General features: G+C 27.3%; 1 protein-coding gene across 1 annotated transcript; it reads right to left on the reverse strand.

The window, feature by feature from the left end:
* Positions 1-4,291: 4,291 nt before the first annotated feature.
* LOC145834122 (uncharacterized) lies at positions 4,292-21,755 on the reverse strand. Its single transcript, XM_082941477.1, has 17 exons — positions 21,561-21,755; positions 18,081-18,259; positions 15,978-16,183; positions 11,775-11,912; positions 11,228-11,414; positions 9,986-10,094; positions 9,573-9,671; positions 9,405-9,495; positions 9,196-9,348; positions 8,694-8,855; positions 7,625-7,757; positions 7,262-7,417; positions 6,854-7,089; positions 6,390-6,573; positions 5,382-5,494; positions 4,939-5,032; positions 4,292-4,708 (listed from the first exon to the last, which is right to left on the reverse strand). The coding sequence occupies exons 1-17, from the start codon at positions 21,670-21,672 to the stop codon at positions 4,607-4,609; spliced, it is 2,454 nt and encodes an 817-aa protein (XP_082797603.1). The 5' UTR covers positions 21,673-21,755; the 3' UTR covers positions 4,292-4,606.
* Positions 21,756-22,278: the final 523 nt, after the last annotated feature.

Here is a 22,278-nt window from a genome sequence, read left to right on the forward strand (position 1 = left end):
GAAAGGTTTTTCGTACACCAGGTCCTTGGACTAAACCTTTTGAGCGTATTTTTTTGTCGTTCAATAAACAATATATTTGCCATTAATAATTTAAAAAGAGTTAAAAAATTAAACTCCCATCTTCAATATTATAGAGATTTCAATTCAATTTTAATTAATCTATCATTATATGATGTATTGGATATTGTAAAACGATTACATATAAAACGGGTAAAATTACTTCGCACAGACTCAATTTTATTAATGTCTTTTTTAATTGGGTGACCAAATTTGAGTATTGTATTCAAAGTAATGACAAACTTATATTTTAAATATTTTTGACAGAATAATAGCTTAATTAGTTTTAATAATTTTTGATATTTGACAAGATGAAATTTGTGCATTTTTATATAAATAATTTCTGTGTATATTCCATGTTAAGTTTTCAGAGATGTATATTCCTAAATCTTTAAAAACTTTAAATCGTGGTATCAAAATGTTATTGACTAATAGGTCAATCGGGTAAGGTTTATTTTTCTTTATAATTAGAATTTTACATTTGTTAGGATTTAAACTAGTTTTCTTGTTTTTAACCATTTGTAGATATTATTTAACTGTAAAAAAATATTTGACTCACTAAAGATTTTTGCATCACCTGCAAATAAACTCATATCACTTTGAATATCAGTGTTTTGATAATTATCGGTTATGTAAATTAAAAAAAGGGGACCAAATACTCCACCTTGTAGTACTCCACTGTATAATGTAAAAGGGTCTGATAGCGTATCATTAATGATTGATCTTTGTGGTATCTTAATTAAAAAATATTGAATCAATTTACTATGGATTTATCTAGTCAATACTGATTCAAAATTTTTAATAATCGTTTGTGTGATACTGAATCGAAGGCTTTTTTAATACCAGTTTATACCACTTTAATATATTCGTTTTTGAGACAATGAACTATCCATGAATGTAAGCATTGAAACAGTTGAATATTTGACGGGCGGTTAGGGAAAAAACCAAATTGCTTATTAGATAGTAAGTTATAGTCTAAAAGGTGATTAAGAATCTTTATAGATATAATGTGTTCAAAAGTTCGAGAGTTGCCACTAAATAAATATCTTTCTTGGTTGACTTTATTCACAAACTAATTAGAAGAATGCTAAAGTCTGTAAACAAAACATAATAAAAACTAGTTAAATACTTATACATCTCGCCCAAGATTTCATCTACAAAAGGGATAAAACGATAGATAAATTTACCTAGCAAAATAAGATTATTTAAAGTTGTAAAATTAAACACAGTTTTCAAGTCTAAAAATCAACGAAATTTAACTCAAAAGACAAAAACATTGAAATGTTACAATTAATTTAGTTTTTTATTAAATATAAACATTAATACAAACTGCAGTTTAAACAAGTTTATAGGTACCACTTTCGGCATCGTAGATCCTTCTCCGGCTTCTTACACGACCGGAATGATGCAGTTCATTCTTTGGCGACACTCCAGCGTCAACAGAATCTCTTTCAGATAAAGGATCCAAACGATACAATACACCATTTCTCTGCTTTATAGAGGATTGGCTTGCACCCATGCAATTTGAAGGTACCCTCAAGTGAAAGGAAGGTATCTGGATTTGCGTTGCAAATTTTGCTATACTTATCTCCAGCTTCGTCACTTATTACCTTCTGGGAGCGAAGAACATCAAAATTTTCCTTGAAATCTCTTTTCTCATCATTACCAGAAAAGACAAACTTATGTAGTGGTATGTTTGTTTTTTTCAGATAAGGGATACTGCTTAGAGATTTGCAACCAGGAGGGTTAAATTTTCTTAGAAACTTGCGATTTCGAACACCTAAGCGACCTGATCCATCAACCTTGACAACATATTGGTGATATTCTTTTAGTTCCACTACTACTCCGCTTTTACTCTACTTGTTAGGAAAGTTACCTGTTTGGTTTTGTATCATGACATGATCACCGCAATTCAGTGGTGGAAATGATTTTGTTTTCTCACTTAATCTATCGAGTTACTTAACATAACAAGACCTATGAGCTTCTTCCTTTTTACTCCATGCGTACCGCCACATATTTGAGATCTGCGGGTTATTGTAAGCCATAACACACTTTCTGATTTAAGGTAATAAGTCCAAATTTCTTCACAAAGGGATCTGTGCAGGGGATAGTTTGCATACCGGTTCAGGTGTAGTTCTCTGCGTAAGTAAAGCTTGTACCATTCTGCTATTTTATAGTTCACCTATTTGGACCAACGTTCTTCATTTATAATAGCTTAGTTGATTTAACTTCTAGTTTCGCTCTACCGTTTGAATAGGATGATATGCAGATGACATAAAATGGTGTAAACCCCATCGTTTTAGAAAATTCTTGGTAACTTTTGCAGAAAACTCTGGAACACCATCTGAAGATATTTCAACTTGAACACCAAAAGTAACAAAAATACGACGCAAAGCTTTACATAACCAGACTCATTTGCACCTAATTTTATTCTTTTTTGTTCTATCTTTAAAAGGAACTTTTGGAATCAACGGTTCGATAGGAGGTAGGTAAGGATTGCTTTGGGATTTGCACGGTTTCGTCGCCATCCAGTGTGTAGAAGTTCGTTTTTCTGTCCCTGTACCTCCTTTTTTTCTTCGCTATTTTTTGCTCAAACAGATTTCTTCTGCGACCTCGGCCACGAAGGTTATCAAAACTTTGTGTAAATAATCCACCGACTAGAAGTGCATTTAACTCATCAGCACATTTGTTATCACTTTGATACACTTTTTTACGGGACTTTATTAAGCATTGTTTACAGACAGAACATTTAATATACTTATTAATTTTATTGCTCCAAACAAACTTATCAGTTGTTTAATTAAACATGTTACAAGTCATTTTACAAATTGATTTTTGTGTGGTTTTTTTTAAGGATTTGTATGAGAAAACTGAGGCCGTAATATTATTATTGTTTATTGAACGATAAAAAAGCGCACAAAACTTTGGTCTAAGGACCTGGTGTTCAAAGAAACCATTCGGTTTACGAGTCGTACACCTAACTAGCGGATTGTGACATTGCATACCTTGCATGTCATCTCCTTTGTTTCAATAAAGCCAATAATGTCATTGACATTTTTCTCATCTAGACTTCCCAATTCTAGAACCTCTTTGCGGATATCCTTATCTGCTAGACCAGTCACCATAGCATCTTTTAAAATTATGTTTGTGAAGTCTATTACTTGATTACACCCATCTTTTGGGCAAGTGCAGGTGTAAGAGTATATACTGGCTTTTCCTTTTAAACGGGCAGCAAATAATCTTGTGTTTTAAGTTAAATGCTGTCTTGTACTAAGAAAGTCTGACCGTAGGACAAAAACTGAAACAGTAATGACTGCTAGCTGCTTGATCTTGCCTAAAAGCTCTTGCTCACTTAAATTTACTACGTCTGTATGTCTTTAAAATGACATCGCCTAGATCTTTATCATAGCACTGGTAGAGTTAACGACGTTTTTCTGACTCAGTCATCTCTGTACTGTCTTTAAAAATTGTCTATTTTTGCAGATACTAGCTCCATATCTCTTCATTACAATATCTCCCTATTTGAGGACTGTTATTATCGTTCGTAAATTTTTAGTGCAAAATTCTATAATTAAAAGTTTAAGAGTGGCTACATCCCTATTCTATTTAATAAAATAAATCACAAACTGTACATCTAAATTTATTTCCTCCACGTAGGGATAGCAAGGTCAGCCTGTAAGTAGAATTTTGCTTTCCAAACAGAAACGTCAGGCTCGAATCGTAGTTTCTAGCTTTAAAAAGTTAAAATTAAGCTTTCTTGTAAAGATAAATGTGTCCTTAATTCGACTTATAGTATACAGCATTTAATTTGCTATTAAGCATAAAAAAAGCTACAAACTTCCAAAAAAGAACTTTATTTTTGATATGTCCGGCCGGCAAAAGAGTTTTATGATTAATGTTGCCCTTAAATTAGAAAAGTTTCATCCTGCCAATCTTGGCTGTTAACAAAATATTAAGAAACTAGTTTATCAAAAATGTAGTTTCCTTCAGCTAAAATGTTAGTTACACAAAACTTAAAGATATTGTATAAGGGTATGTTTTTAAAAAGCTGTGATAGGTAGCAATAAAAAAACAATACCAAAACACTGTATGTTTTCAACTTTTTTACTTAACGAAGAACATTTGTATGGTGTAAAAAAAGAATTAGACTTTCTATGTTAGCATGCAGTGTAGACATAAGTTCTAACTAGAATGCTGCAATAAGTTATAATTAGAATTATGCAGTATTTATTCCTTTACAGTGAAATATGTTTAAATATTAATTGTTTGCATAAATAAGTACAGCTAACATTGTGATTTACATTTCAAAAGCAAGCTGTTGCTTTTTAGCATTCAAATATCAAAATGTTTTATAAATAAATAATATACAGTTTTTGCAAGAATTTTACATTATATGTTCAATTGAGTCTGACTACAATAATTACGATCAATTTAGAATAAATTACGAACCAACAAAAGTTTATTTTCACAGTGAATTATTCACAAAAAAGTTGCATATATGACAAAGCAATACGTATATGATTTACAATATGAAGTAGTTGAAGTAATCTCAATATGATGCGCTGTGTTGTTGGCCGGAGGACTTCCTGGGGAGTGGCTTCTTGTATGCGTTCCAAATTCGCACCGTTTGGTCGTACGAGCCCGACATGTACTGTTAAAGCAAGACTATCAATCACTTTAGTTTTATATTAATTTTAAACTTGTAACTTTAAAATGACGGGTAAAAATTGAAAAAAAAATGCAATTTGTAAAAGAATATTTATAGCTTAAAGTTTGTATCTGATGTACATGATTCAGTATACATGAATAAGTGTCTGTTAGTTGAGTTATAGTAGGGCTTTACACTGTATAAAACAAAAACTCAAAACTAATTTTCAAAACCTGATTTCTTTCTACAACATGCTCTATACATCTGATATTTTCAGTATGTCCGTTGTTTACTTGCACTAAATTTGTTGTATCCATGTCGTATACTCTGTCATAAAGTTGATGTATAACAGTTAAGTATTCAAAAGGAGTATGTATATATACATATTTAGGAATATATAAAATATCATCAATGAATAACTGTAACATAATCCAAAAAAGTTAATAATAAAAAATTAATTTTAAGATAAATCATAGAAAGGTAAAACTGTTGATAAAAGTTCTTAAACATTACTAAAATACTAATAAAAAATAGAACAATAAAGTTTTTTAGATAAATCAGTATAAATAAACTAGATAAACAAATTAAAAAAAAACACTTTTATGTTTAACATATATTTCTGGAAGAAATTTACAAAATAAATTGTAGCTAAATCAAATAAAAAATCACAACAAACTTGATTTTATGTCCTACGGCAGCCACGATGAACCCGTTGCTTTTATCGATGCAAATTGCCTGAACAATTCCCTGGGTGCCAAAGCATTCTTCACAAACTGAACCATCTTCAGACTTGAAAAGAAAAAGAAAACAAATTACAAAATATTAGAATTCTGAAAACAAATGTTTTAAAACAGCAACTTTTTTTTCGCTAAATAAAAGTTTCTTAATTTTTCCATTCAAAATAGCAAGGACGTAGCGTGAAAAAAAATAAACAAAGTAAAAAGTATTAAAGTTGATTAAATTAAAAGATACAAAAAATAATTAACCATAGAAGTTAAGCAAAAAAAAATTTTTGACTTTTATTTTGGAATAAAGTATATTAAAAAATTAACGGGTATAAAATAGATATTAGTTGAGGTCGGCAGCCTTTTATAAGTAATAAGCCAGATTTGCTAGTATAAGTCTTATATAAAACTAAAGATATCATTTACAGAAATTTGTAGCATAATGATAAATTAATAAGCAGTACTATATTCTGAAAAGAAAAGTTAAGAGCACATTTTTAATACATAAGTTCAGTTTAGTTTGATTTAAACATGGTGTTTTAAATCTAAAAAATACGTTAGGGCCAGATATTTTTTCTTGGCTGGCCGTAGTTTTTTGACCACTGGTTTATAACTCTATTTATACAGAATATGTACTATTTAAAAATACGTAGCCTCAAAAAAGTAAGGTAAAAATAAGTTGATATTAGAGTAAGTCAAAATATTTGGTGGTTTCATAAAATTTTCTTAAACGATAATGTTTTTTTAACCTTATCAATCTAACTAATTTTCATTAAAAGTTTTCAATTTCAATGTCAGTAAAATATTTTTTATATATAAACTGTAGGACCATATCTTGTTTTCATAAGCTAGTTATTTTATAAAAAACAAATATTACTAGTAAAAAATAACCCGAACTTATTAAGAACTACTTACTCAAGCACCTAAATGGTTATTCAAAAAACTAATTTCAATCAAACCCAAATTCTTATGGTTTGGTCTTCACTTCCTGAAATCCATTTCCCATACAAATCGTTCCACTTGAGTGCGTTCACGTCACGTTGATGACCTTCCATCGTTCCACATAAGTGCATTTCGCTTCCGTCCAATGAAAACTTGCGAATGTAAACTACGTGGTCCGATGACACGTACGCTATTTCGTTTCTGATTAAAAAAATTACAAAATAACAAAGTAGTTATAATTAACTTGTTATTAGTAATCATTCACAAACTCTGAATACAATTGTGATTGTTATGCAACCTTACAAACTTTATATAAAAACACAGTCTTATAGCTAAACATGAATATGGAAAAAAAAAGGTACATAATTGTAAAACTTTGTGACTGTTAGCAAAAAAAAAGGTTTTAAATAAAGCGAAAGTTAAAAGAAAAATAGTAAAAATAAAGTTAAACTGAAATAAACAATTTCTAACAACGTTCGACCTCTTAGCGCAATATTCAAGGCACATCACCACTCCATTGCAAGCTGCCATCGCATCTGTTTCGTTGTCATGGGAGCTTGTTGGAGTCTTTGCGACGTCATTGGAAGGGTTGTCGCTGGTGTCGTCACCAGGAGTTTTGGTACCGCTAGGTGGCTTCCTGAGCTGGTCGTGGTAATGACTGCTTCCGTCGCTAGATAAACTCCATACCATTAATTTTCTGTCCCAACCACCAGATACCTTTGTAAATTATTATTATTTCTAATGTTTTTTTTTGGAAAATAAGTGAGATATAACACATTTAACTTCTTTTAAAATAAATTTTTACTCTAATGTAAAATTATGAAAGCATGTTTTAGAACTCATTCAGCTTAGGTGAATATCTTTAATTCTAAAGATTACAAGTGTTTACCAAAAATGTTGAGTTGTATAGCGACGAGTTGTTAATGACACACATTGCGGAAACACAGCTGTTGTGACCAATCAAAACGTTCTTACATATCAATCCGGCAACCCTATTGGTCACGCTGTTGCCAACCTGTTCTGCTGTCAGGTTGAACTCAACTGACTGTTATAATGAGTAGAAGATATAGTAGTAAACAAAAGAAAATATATTACTAAAACTAATGCAAGGATTAATTGTTGCACATAACAAAATCACATTGAAAACTATTGAAAATAATCTAAAAACTGTTTTTGTTTTTTATTCTACTAATTTCGGATCATCGTTTTTTTTCCGTTCAATAAAGCTTACACAAAAAAATTATAAACAAACTCTAGCGTAAGTCAGAGGCACTTCGTTTTCCTTGGTAGAAGCAATGTTTAACTTGTTTAAAATTGTAGCATTATTTTTTACTGGTATTTTTCTTATTCCATGGTTTGGTGTTCTCAGAAATTCGTATCTTTCTCTGTATTCATGCAAAACGTATTTATAAAACTTAGGAAATAAACATTTCTTAACGATTTTCAAATCGCAGTTGATTTGAAAAAAGAATATTGATTGTATTTTTTTGCAACTTAATTTAACAGCACAACAAGAAACACGATTTGTTGGATACTAAACTTTACAAACCAATAATGAAATAAAACATTGTTTTATTTCTTTGTGAGAAAAATTAGTTAGAATCATTCTAAACATTTTTGATAGGCTTCAATTACAGCAACTAAAAACAAAAAAGTTATTATATTACTTACAAAAAATCTTTACTAAAATAATTATCCAGTGTGAAAATATTTGTTTTAGTTTTTTGGACACAGCGATACAAAAACAGATACTTTTTTTTGCCTGAACAAGTACTAATAAAAATAAAGCGTAGAGAAATAGAGTAACTGATTAAAGTCACGAGGAAAATAATTTTTATTTTCATAGTTACAATAGTGTTTCAATATTTGAACATTAACCCTAGCTACCAGTAATTTTAATTGCTTAGTAAAAACTCGAAGCAACTTGATAACTAATGAAACGGGAAAATAAAATAATAAAACTGTGGATAAACAGTTTTTTTATTACAAAATAAAAACGTTTAAAATAATTTTTTGATATGCAGTATAGATAAAATATTCTAGTAACAAGCTAAGAAAAAACAAGTTAGTCTTTTACAGCGTACTTTGTGCTTTATAATTAAAAAAGGTAAACTTTTTCGAGTTTTTTAAATCCATCAAACATTAAACATTAAAAAAATACACCAAAGTTTTTACAAAAAACTTGCTATACGTAAATAAAAGGTTGAAAAGTAAAAAAAAACTAATGGCGCTCATCTCAACCGTGTATAAAGATTTAAAACATCAAAATCAACACGTTACTTTAAATTCTAAACTCTTCAAAACACCATGATATAACTAACGCGTCAATCGATTCTCTCTTGTGCCTGTTTACTTCCAGGGCATGCAGAGCTCTCCTTGCTTCACCGTCAAACCCCCACACGTAAATGTTTCCATCCTCGGATGCCAGAAACAGCAAGTCCAAATGCTCCACATACTTCACTTCCATGATCGCTCGTTTCTTACTGTTTTCATTTATTATAAAGTTATAAGTGCGCAGTTTTGTTTTGAAGCTCGGGTTTTTTACAAAGGCTTGATTAGATTAGTTTTATGGAAATATTAAACATGCAGTTAGGAAAAGATAAACATTTACTCCTAACTAAAAACTATTCTTATACGCATAATTAATTTAAAAAAATACAATTTTTTAAACAGCTTTTTTCTTAAAAGAAGCTTAACTAATACATCTTAAATTTCCATCCAATGGTTTTAATATATGAGTTAATTCTTTTTCGTAAGAATTAATATAAACATTATTTTGATTTGAATTTCAAAATTTAGAAACAAATATATTAAAAAACTAACTTTTTATAGTGACCAGTAGGTAATGAAGGTCTTTTTCTATTTTTGCAATGACTAGAAAAATTAGTTAAACTTTTAGCGTTTGAAAGCTCCCCTCTCGATGTCAATATGCTTTCCTGCTTGGCAATTCCTTCTCTTCTCGACAAAATTTCTGTGCTGTTTGTATTTATAAATGAAAAACTCCATATAAGTATTTCAAATAACGTAAGTACCTGTACATGAAAGGGCTAGATTGCATTCTTTCCAGCTTGTAAGAATCCCCGTTTATTGCTCCACAGAAAAACAGCAAAGGCGCTTTTGTTGCTGTAAAATGTGTAAATTAATGTTCCCTTTATTTTCAACCTCATAAACAAAATTTCAAAAGATATAAACCGACATACTGTACGCAAGACTTTCGACAGTGCTGTTGGTTTTTATTGCAGTGATGCTGCCGCTCGTTTGAAACTTCCAGGCTATGACGTGCCTTTTGGTTGTCGACGCTGTCATTTCAATTTTCAATCAGTTAAGTATTGAAAAATAAGGTTTTGAGCGTTTATTGAAATGTGTGGTAATATTAAACTACCAAGAAATTTAATAACTAAAAGTCTTGTAGAAAAAAACTGTTCTAAAACTAAAACTATTGTTCTTTAACTTTATAAGTATTTTAGGTAAGATAATTTTTGGTTATGAAAAATTTTTGACTGTTACTAAATAAACAACTCAATTATTTTTATAAATTTGAAATATCGCTTTGTCATTTAAATACTGCGGTTTTTTTTCTAAAAATCATTTTGACACAAAAGGTAAAACAAACCGATAACCATGCCGTTTTCGTTGTTAATTCTTAATCTAATAATTTTATGTATAAAATCATCGCCGATATTTTCAATTTCAAGTTGAAAAGTTGGCAGAAATTCGGATACCTGTAAAAGTATTAAAAGTAAGCACTTATGAATAAAATATCTATGCCACATACTTTGACAAAATTTTATAATTAGAATTTTTGTACATATAATTAAGTTTACTAGTTAGGGTAAGTTTTTATGTACGTACTTAAAGATAAAAAATTATAGTTTGTATTTTTCATACTTACTTGATAAGTAATTTCTTAAAATTTTTCTTATTTCAGTTATAAAATAAAGCTTACTAAAAACGAAACTTAAACAACTTAAAAAATATACTTAAAAAAAATAATATAATTATTGATGTATGTGTATAAAAACTTTTAGGAATTGAAGTACCAAGAATACAAGTGAAATATCAGTTTAAACTGTGTAGCTGTTGTTTTTATTAATTGTTAAGTAAACACTATAAATTGAAAACATCAAAACTAAAAAACAAATTGAAAAGTTTTACACAATGCAAATAGAAACTTGTTTGTCATTCATTCCGATTAAATTAAGTAAATAATAAGAAGGTGTGAAATTAAGTTATTATAATAAATTGCTATTATTACATGTTTGAATTACAAAAAAAAAACATTGTTAAAAATTTCCGACTTGGATGATGCTATGATAAAATCTAGACTTCTATGCTTTATTTGAAATATTCTATAACTAACAAATGTTGTAAGTTTTAAAGTTTTTGAAATTAAACAAACTTTGTCTAAAAGTCATATACAATAAAAAATGCATTTCAGCGAATACATTAAAACACATAAACAAGCAATTTAGATATAATTTATCTTTTATTTAATGTAGATTTTTTTCATAAGCAACAAAGTTTCTAGCTAACTTAGCAAATATTTCATACCTATTTACGTATTACTGTAAGTTTGGTTCACTGGCTAAAACTTTCCAACCATTTTAACTTTCAGTTTCAATCGACGAATTAAACTTAAGACTTTAAAAAAACAAACCTGCTTTTTTAGATTAGTTTTAATCAATACATCAGATTTATAAGCAAGCAGGTTTATTAAATTACACAGCTCTTATTTACCAGAAATAAGACTTAGAATTTATCAACCTGATACATGTAGAAGAATAGCTTTTATTTTAAAAACATAGTTTAAAGTTAAAAAAAAACGTTAAATACTATTTTGTTATGGATTACCAACACTTTCACCAGATTTGGGGTCGTAAATCACGGGGGCTTGTCCGACGGCGGCAATCCACACGACCTTGAGTTTGGGGAGGTAAATCATGGACGTGATGGTGTCGCTGAAGCACTTTGAAATTTGACTTCTCAACTTGCCGTCTTGCGACCACACGTTCACCGTGCAGTCGAATGAACCAGTCAGTATCCTGGTTATCAGTGCTCATGTTACTTTCAATTTTGAAACATAGAAAATAATAATTAAAATTAATATAGCAATTATCATAAAAAAAATGTATAGTTTAAATTTACTTTGTAGTCAAATAGGTTAATTATAAACAACAACATTTGAAGTATAACATACAAATGTATGCTTGAAGAATAACTTCTTACTTGACTTGTTTTAGTTTATTTATTAACAAGCAACGATTTGTAAAGATAATATTAAATAATGAATAACAATACAACGAGCTACATAAATCTACCTGATTTACAATTTCATACATAAACTGTTGTAAAACTTTGAAAAGTATCTACTAAAAGAACTATTTCAAACTACAACGACTTACCACTTATTGTCGCTGTCTTGTAGGATTGTCATGCATGTAATACCTGCTTCGTGAGCCTGGTCATTTTTATGAATGAGGGTCAAGCCCACTTTTCCAGGTACCATAGTTGTGTCGTATATGCACATTTTGCAATCAAACCTAAAAACAAATTTGTCTTACAATACTCTTTTAAATGTACCAATGAATACTTTCCTTGGTGCAAGAACTTGGGTTTACATTTACACCAAATTAAAATAAGATATACTTTATACAAATACATACAATATACAATTACATATACAAAATTAAAATTTCATACGTACCTGTATTAAACCGTAATTATTTAAATAAGATAATAAACTAGTGGTGGGCAACGTAAATAATTGACGGGCCGGATCCAAAAAAAGTTAGTCCTCAGCGGGCCGGAGCATTTTGAGTAAGTGATCTACTAGATTCAGCTGGATCTTTTTTAGATCCGGCTCCTTATTTGAAAATATTATCTGGATCCGGCTAAATACTAATTTTAGACAAGGTTCCGTATCCGAATTGAAACTAATTTCAAAATATTTTGATCCGGCTGGATGCTAATTAATCGGGTAGTTTAAAATTTTGAATCAATTTATTAATTACCAAGGTTCTTTAGTATGAAATTTTAAGCTAATTTTTATTAAGTACTCATAATTCTATATTTATTATAACTCTGGACAGAGTTAATACTAATTAGTCTTATACAAACAATAATTTACTTACTAAAAGTTACTTGAGCCTAAGATTTCAAGTTAAAACATTAAAAAAGTTTAACTATTCGAAATTATCTAGTTTTGGTAGTCCTTGGATGGAGTTTACATTAATAATATTATTCAGAAGTTGAATAACATTACAATATTAAGCTACTATCTTTTAATTAAAAATAAAACTTATAAAGATTCATTACATATTTTTGCACGTATAAAAGAAACAAAACAACAAATAATTCTGATACAATATACAGCTTTACCATAAAAAGCGAAAAAAACTAAAAGTTTCCGATAAAACATTTAAAGTTGATAATATATTAGGGTTGTTTAAATCTAGTTGCATGACGGTTTGCAAAAAATCTGCAAGTGCACTGGAATACCGATTAGGTTTGAAATTACCTTATCCTTGTTGATGTTTACGGTCGGAAATGTTTGCTTATAAATGTATGAAGTCTCAAACAAAACAACTAGTTTCATGGTAATCTTTTGAATATGACAAACTTTGGCTTGTTTAATAATACATAAAATCTATTTATAAATCTACTGAAACCAACGCAAATTATACTTTTGATTTAAATTTTTATACCAACTTATTTACAAAAAGTTAAACCTAAATAACAAATTACTTTGGCTTAAAATTTTAATAGTTTTACTTTCAAAATATCAAACCGTTATAAACAACTTATGAAACTTAACTAAATTCTGTACTTTAAAAATAATGTTATCAAAAATTGCATCTAAAATACTTTTACAAAAGTACTGACATAAAATAACGAAATATTAAAAAAAAAAAAAAGGTTAATTAATATTTTAAACATGATAAACATATTAATTTAATAGACTTTTAGATTAAGATCAATTTCACTAATGAAAATATTTCTAAACGAAAAACTAACACATAAAACTGTCACATAATATTTCAAATTTAAAGAGTTTAGCAAGAATAATTACATGAAAAAGAGTCAATGAGACATTTGTGGATCATCAAAGTTTTTAACAAGTTGTTTATAATCTGGAAGTATGTTTGAAGTAGATATTCTCAGAAATGACTGCAGAATTGTATCAGTAAGATTTGAAGGCAGCTTACTTTTGTTCAAATTCATGGTTGAGAATGTTTGTTCACAAATATATGTAGACTCAAACAAAACAAGTAACTTCATTGCCATGTTTTTTTAAATAGAAAATTTTGACTTGTTAAGTAAGGCATAAAATCTGTCAATTCGTTCAGTTTTGAACTTTTCCTTTAGTGTACTGTAACATTGTAGTTCAATTAGTTTTAACTATATATTACCAGGTGCATTTTCGGTTTTAAACGTCAACAGTGATAAAACAATGTCAAGTTCTTCATTTAGTTGCTGAAAGTCTGCAAAACGACGGCCAAACTCATTATCAATAAAGACTATGATATTGTTATACTTTTTCATTGTCATCACTGATGGTTCTGTAGTCTCAAGTTTTGCGAAATGCGTAAAGTTATTCTCATTAAGATGGCGAGAAATTTTTTTATAACTTTAGTCTAAATGCTTTTACTAGCAAAAGTTATTTAGTAGTCTCAGTGTGAGTCAACCTTTATAAATATCAAAAATTATAACAAAAGTAAAGTTAATAAATAAAAAAATTCCTGTATTTTGCATTTAAAATTTAATAACTATTATTCAAAATTTTGTTAGATTGTAAACTGTTATTACAAACATACACAAATAAATTTCCTAAACAAAGCATACTTAAAGTTAATAAGATATTATTTTGAAATATTGTCATCAATTGGTCATCATTAAACTTAACCATTTAACTAATCAAAAACTCCTAAAAAATCAATAGCTGAAAAGAGTGCAAACTGTAGTCTCAACTTGGAATATTCTACTAAAATGTAAAGTTAAGCAGTTTTACTTTAAGTAGCTGTCAATGTTATTAGAAACTACTTTTCTTAACATTTATAAGAACAACTCACTACACATCTGGGAAAGACAGCAATTTTTTACACGTCATTTTTTATGAAAATCATTATGGTAAATAAGATCATCAAAGTTAGTTCAGCAAACAACTGTTTTCGGATAATTTGAGAAAAAAATATTTCAACTGACTTGAAACAGAACAAGATACTATAGTAAAAGAGTGTTTTTATTACCACAAAAATAAAAAGCCATTTTTAGAAACGTTTTCAGGGTCAAAGTCTTACAGTTTAGTTTTGTGAAAATAATTCAAAAAAGGTTTTGTTTGAATTTTGTAATATTTACATTGGCTGGTAGGGTTTCATATAAATTTTGAAAATGCCTAGCGGGCCGGATAAATTTTGTTCGCGGGCCGGATTCCATTTAAATTTAAAAAAGGTTTGGAGGCCGGTCATTTTCACTCCGTGGGCCGGATCCGGCCCGCGGGCCAAACGTTGCCCAACCCTATAATAGACCAATACTTTATGGCTGTTGTTTTAAATTGTATAACCATAATATTACTATTTTTTTTTATATTAACAAGTAAAATGTTATAAAAGTAACACTAAAAAATGAAAAAAAAAGTTTACAAATACAGAAAATATGTCTAAAGTTTTCATATAATCTGTATTTTATTATTATTAAAACACTGATAGTAACCTATAAGAAAAAACTGAAGTTTATAAGTTAAATTGTCAGAAAAATAGAAGGATCTTTTTTAAAATTCTTATTCTAAATAACTTTAGTCCGAAAATGATACCCTAAACTTAAATTTATAAAAGTTAATCATGATACAAAACGTCTGTTAAATAGTAGCTCAATTTTAGGTCTATTTGTTCAAATTAACGTTTAATAAACTTACCAAAAACAAAAGTAAGAATGAATTTTTTGTATATTCTTTGTAGAACAAGTAAAAAAGTTAAGTCCTTAACTCAAATCACGAGTGAATTATTATTTAGGAAGGTTATTTAAATAAATTATAATGAAGTATGCATCATAGTTATGTATGTACTTAATTAATTCAGAAATCAACTAAATACAAAAAGTTTCTAAAACGTATAAAATAAATTCTTAAATTATTTGCTTACAGGGTGGACACTGGTTTTTGAGAATTTTCTTCCAGGTTTTTAAAAGTACACGATTTCGGATCTAATTTTAGTTTAAAGTTAAGTTTAAGGTAAATTTTTTTCAAATAGTATCACAACATTGAAATAATATTGTAAAGCTACTTTAAACGTATTTAAAAAAAATTGATGATGACAAAAAAAAATTATCTATATGATAGATTTTTTTTTCAAATCAAAATTTCACCACTTAACAAGTAAAAATTGTATAAAATTCCAGGTTTTTCCAGTTTTTTTAGCCTAAATTGTCAAATTCCAGGTTTTTCAAGAATTCAAGGTACAGTGGCCACCCTTTTACTTAGTTAAATTAGCTCACATTTAAAAATAAAAATAGGAGGCACCTATTTGTAAGTAGTTATATTCTTGTTAAAACTCTTAAAAAAACTCTTTTAATAAAGATAAGTATTTTAAGTGAAAATTATAAAAACATACCCTGCAGAGTACACTCTGGAGTCGGAACAATTAACACAAGTTACAATATCTGAATGTTCGTAAGAAAAACTGGGCTTTTCTTTTGAAAAAATGCTTTTTGCTTTGTATTCAAAATCAAGCCAATATACTGCAACTTTATTTCTGATACCAAGAATAAGTTGTTCACGCAGGGCATTATACTCAAAAACATATATTGGCTCCCCTACCTGACAAATTTATTAAACTTGTTGAAAATTGTGTGCATAAGGGCTTAAGGGTATTTTTTTACAATAATCAAGTTGTTGATATGAAAGCTTAAAATATGAACTATGAATTTGTTTTAATAGAATATAAAACTTTAGTTAACTTTTGAGTTGTAGTAGTTTTTGTAGAAAGTTTTGTATAAAACGTATGAAAGCAATTTGTTTCTGTCAATATATTATTAATTTTAAAACTCTATTTTTTTTTTCTAAGAATTTAAATTTATTAAAAATTTAAAATAAATAACAGGCTGGATTTTTTAAAATTTAATATAAAATTTTTAGGTTAATGAAATCAATAAAATGGTCGTTTTTTATTATGCTACTTAAACTAGTTTTTTTTTTGTTAAATTATTCACATAGAGCAGTGATTCTTAACCTAGGGTAAATTTACCCCTGAGGGTAAAAGATAATATAATTTTACTTGATTTAACAACTTGCTTTTATTTTTAATTTGGATGTTCTTTAATTAAACAAAAAAATAAACTTATACTTAACTAAGATATGCTCATAAGGTTGTTATGTTGATAAGTATTTTGTTTTTCATATCATCAACTTTTTATTTTAGTTTTTAAATACTTATCTATCTTCAAAGATAGTGATAGATACTAGTTTTGTATTAACTAGGAAAAATGTATCTATAGGATAAATAAAAAACTATACTATCAATATTTTTACGATTTTATTATCAGTGAATTATCTTATACAGTTTAAGCTCAACGAACAAAAAAAATATGTCATAACTTTTGGTAAATTTATTTTCATAGACTTTTAAATATATGTTTCAATTGGTTGAAAAATTTAATTTTGCTTTATTACCTTAAAAAGTACTCGCATGACATAACAGTTATCAAACTAAACCTTGGACTTCAGATTCAAATATAAGAAAGTTTTAAGTATAATTAAATTTTGCAGTTTTTTAGTCTTAAAATATCATCAATGATAAATTTTTAAATTTTATTACAATACAATGTTTCACTCGTTTAAAAAACGAGATCTTCAGTTGTTTAAAATCTGTAAAAATTTATGTTATAACAAGTAGGAAGACATTAGGCTAAATTTGAAATAAAAGAAGTTAAAAAGAAAAAATATAACAAAAAACTGAGTGAAATCTAATTAAAACTTATAGCTTAAGGTTAGTAGCATATGATAAATAAAAAGATTTAAAATATCATCAACATTTTAACTTTTATTAAAAAATACTTTCAAATTGTTCAGTTCAGCATACTATTTAACGTATTTTTTTACACAGATTAGAATAAACAACACAAAACACATAAATAAACATTTTGTTTTTTAAATTCATGTGTACATTAGTTTATATTGGTAAAAACTGCTTAAACTATTAATAACTACCTTGCATTATAATTACCATACATAATTTTTTTTGTAACTAGCAGTTGTAAATACTATAGTTTTTAAAACGTGAATTATTATGTCTTTAGCCTTTATAAGAGCACAAGTTAAAAGATATAGAACCATCTGATTATAAATGGTTCTATATAATTTATTATATTAAAACCATTTGTAATAACTCTGAACTATAACAATTTGCTAAATAACAATGATATAGTTATAGAGTTGTGCAGAATTAATAAACAAATCAGTATGGTAGTTATAACACTTTTAATTTTAAGTATAAAAGTTAAACTACAACAAACATTATTCATAACATTAATTTTACATTTAAGCTTTTGAAATATTATTTATAGGTAGGTGAAAGATTTAAACAGAACTTAACTTTTGCAGGGTGATATTTTAAAACCCTTTGTCATTTTGAAAATTTTAAATTTTGTCATATATGTCATTTTTGCAAGTATAAATTTACAATACACTTGAAATAACAAAACCAAAGCAAACTTACGTCCAGCTTTTCAAGTATATTTCCACCTGATCCCCAAACAATAATACTACCATCCTGAGAACAAGAAAACAAAATTTTCTTGCGTTGAACAAATAGTAAGTCAGTAACCCATCCTTTATGTGGTCGCATACTTGCTACAAATTTCCCTTTGTCAGCCTCCCAAAACTTGATTGTTCCATCTAGTATTAAATAGTAATATTTAGTGCAATTAAACACAAACATATATTTATTTATCAATCAAAACCCTTAAAGGTACGATCTATATTGATCTTTTAATTATTTTATCGATAAAATTAATTTATCAAGCTATATAAGTTTTGCTTAGTCAAATTAATTTTTGGTATTTGAGCCCACATGGTAAAGGTTTAAAGTAGAGTCTATATACAAAATTAAGAAAAAAACTACTATTTTTACTTCACTTTGTAAATACAATTTTTATAAAAACTATAAGTTTTTTTGTTAAATTGGTTTAAATTGCTTACTTTATAGAGCACCATATATATTATATAAAACCGAAACTGTTTTACACATGTTTCAGGCTGGATGCTTTATGCATCAACCTTTCCTGAAAATAATAGTTTTTGGCGCAGAAGTAGTATAAATACAACATATTAAGTAATATGAAAAAATAATATAAACATTGATTCTGAGAATGCACTGCATTTAAAAAGTTTATGTTGCTTTTTTGATATAATATTTATTAACATTTAGTTTAACTTCTAGCTATTTAGTAAAGGCCAGTGAAAATTTGTGAAAACTTAATGGAACTTAAAAAAATTCACTACAAACTGAAGAAACTTAATGAAAAATTTATAACAATTGTTCCTATATGTGTCTTGGTTTTGTATTTTGCTCTAAGGCTGGCTGTGTTATAAAATTAAAACATTGTATCATTACATTTAAATACTAAAACTTACAATAAAATAACGATTTTAGTATAGTGCTTATTCACTTATCCGGACATGTTGGGCAAGATTTTTCTGTAAACTTGTCCAGATAAGCATTTTTTAAAATAAGTACAGAAATATTTTTTTTCTAAATAATATAACTGCTGTATATTATGGAATGCACAATAATTATAAAAACTCAGCTTCTCCTTTTCGGCTTTAAAATCTTAAAACGTTTCTTAACTTTTCAAAATGGCGTATAAAGTTGACCTGCCTATGCTAAATTCTTCCATTTTAAAATACTTTGGCTCATTGTTTTTTACTATTTTACAAACTTCTAGCTTATTTTAAATAGTTCGTCCGACTTTTTTTTTCAATATCCTGTCTATTTCCAAAACCTGGTATTTTGAGTATGTCAAACTTATTAACTTTAAAATGAAAAGATTGTCAGGTACCTCATATTTAACAAAAAGTGTTTGAGTTAACAACTTTTAGAAAATAATTTGAAATAAAAATCTGACATAAAAGACACGCTATACATTCATTTTCTCAAAAACTTAGAATTCAACTAACTACCAAAGAAACTTTAAAATTTGAAACTGACTTACTTTACATACAAAGGTTTTTGATAACTAAACTAGTTTTGTTCAAATTGAATGTAAGCTTTAGTAGTACTATTATGTCATAATGATGAACTAAATTGTAGAATATATGAAAGCTTAAATATTTGTATCAAATGTTTGTGTTTAATATTTAAATTTTTTTGAATTTTTTTCTTTACTAAAACTGTCCAGATAATTGAACATCTAGATAAGTGAAGTCCGGATAAGTGAATAAGCACTGTATTATAATATGTTATTAGCTTTAAATAATATAAAATAGCATAACAAGTATAAAACACTCTCTAAAGTTTTTTATGACAGCTTAATACGTATTAACAAAGTAATTAGCACAATAAATTATCAGTGTAAAGTAATCATTAATATTATTAATGGAAACAAAATGGATAACTTAAGTAAATAAAGACACTTTGTAATCAAACTCTTTTTGTTTGCACAACTCTGGTTTCATTAAAAATATAGGGATAGTCTTTAACTTAACGAGATCAAAACCAGGATAAAGGAACATTTACCTGCTTGGATGTTGAAACTTATTGAAGGTGAACCTAAAATTAAGACAACAGAAACCAAAAACGCAGCTAAAAGATCTTCTGTTGCAGAACATTTGATAAAGAACAGAGATTATGCTAGGATATATGAGATATCTAGACTTTAATTAATTTATCATTGTAATAGTTTTTTTGATCTTGTTAAGTTAGAGGCTATTTCTATATTTTTAAAGAAACCAGAGTTGTGCAAACAAAAAGAATTTGATTACAAAGTGTCTTTATTATCCATTTTGTTTCCGTTAATAGTATTTTGGTTTAATTAATGATTACTTTACACTGATTTATTATTGTGCTAATTACTTTGTTAAAACATATCAAACTGTCATAAAAAACTTTAGAGAGTACTTTATACTTGTAATGTATTATAATATGATTAAGAAGGTCTTTTTATTAACCAGATCCTTTGACTACAATTCTTGAGAGTTATTTTTTTTCAATATGACTTTTTGGTCCTACATATATTAAACAGATATTTGTGACATGATTCATTTAAAAACATTTTCATTTAAACAAATAAGTAAAATTGATTTCAGCTAACAACTAGCTAAGTTAGTTGCTAACAAAAGTAGTTGATAAGTGTTAGCTGAAATTGATCTTAATTGTTCGTTTAAATAAAAATGTTTTTGAACCAATCATGTCTCAAATTTCTGGTTAATTTTCTTATGGTGTTCAATATAAATTACAAAATAAATAGGATGTAATAAACAAAATTAGAGTAAAATCCAATTCCAAAAACAGATATAAATAATGCACACTTAAAAAAATAGAAATATAAAAAGTCAACAATTCCAAAATCCTTAGATAAAAGATCAGAAAGACTAAACATATGCTATGCATCCATTAAAAATCACAGCCGGCTCAAGATCTAAGCACAAAACTAAACAATGGTTTAAAAGACCAAGGTTTTAGAACAGAAGATTTAAATGAAGGCAATTTTAATAAAAAGTTTTAGCAATATCGAAAATAAAACCTTCTATATAAATATATATGCTTTTATATTAGGCTTCTTTTTTTTCAATCTATTGATAAAATTAAGATAACTGTTAAAACTTATTCTGATGTAATTAAGTAAAAATAACAATTTAGGTTTGAAATAATGTAAAAAACATTTATTTAAGTTAATTTGTTTGTTTAGACAAGACTATAAATTCTTAACTGTTTATTTTGTACCCTTTTTATGAACCTGTATTTACAAAATAGAAAAAAAAAAGTCAAGTTTTACCTGCTAGCTGAACTTGAAGAATTTTAGTAATTCAAAGTGCAAATTTAGATAGCTAGTTATTGTATAATGTATATACAAGATTAAACTACGTTTTTAAACAGATAAATATTATAAAAATTCATTAGATTATCAAAATTTAGGTCAGATTTTAATATAACACCAAAATAACTTAATATTTAACAATATTATATGAAAAAAATTACCTTCAAATCCAGCAACTACTTCTCTTCTTACAGGATTAAAACCAATAGCAGTGATGTTATTTTTCTTGTGAGTTTGGTCATCAGACAAACAAAAACTTCTTTCCATTGCCATAGTGTTGATGTTAAAAATTTGTCACATAAATAAAAACAGAAATCTTCAAGGCTTATTAGATAAAAACGAACATATAATACTAATTGTACAAACAATCTGTCAAATATACTAAAGCTTTAGTAAACTGATAACAACAATCAATTACAGTTGTATTTGATTAGTTGTACTGCAACAAACTTTATAAAAATTATAAATTTACTAAAATAATATATAAAATTTTAGTTAAGTAAATCAATAAATCTGTAGAGTTTAAGGGTGTTTAAATAGTTTCTCAAATTTGATATTTCTAAAGACATAAATTTATATTGTTTATGTATTTTATCATGAATTTATAGAAAAGGGTGAAATTATGCAAAGCTTTGTTTTGACAATTTTTTACTATAACTTGAACATTTGCAAAAAAATAAAATTTTAATTAGATGTTTAAGATTCTTATTTCAAATATTTAACTTGTAAACAAAATAGATTTTATTAATAGAAGATAAAATAAAACTTTGTTAAGTATCTTACTTAATGTTTTATTATAAAATACAACTATCTGAAATAATTTATTGATATTTTTCATTTTGAAATAGCAAACACTACATTTAGCTTTAGTCAATATAA

This window comes from Thalia democratica, chromosome 4, assembly GCF_965202585.1.
Source record: "Thalia democratica chromosome 4, ktThaDemo2.hap1.1, whole genome shotgun sequence".
NCBI classification, from domain to species: domain Eukaryota; kingdom Metazoa; phylum Chordata; class Thaliacea; order Salpida; family Salpidae; genus Thalia; species Thalia democratica.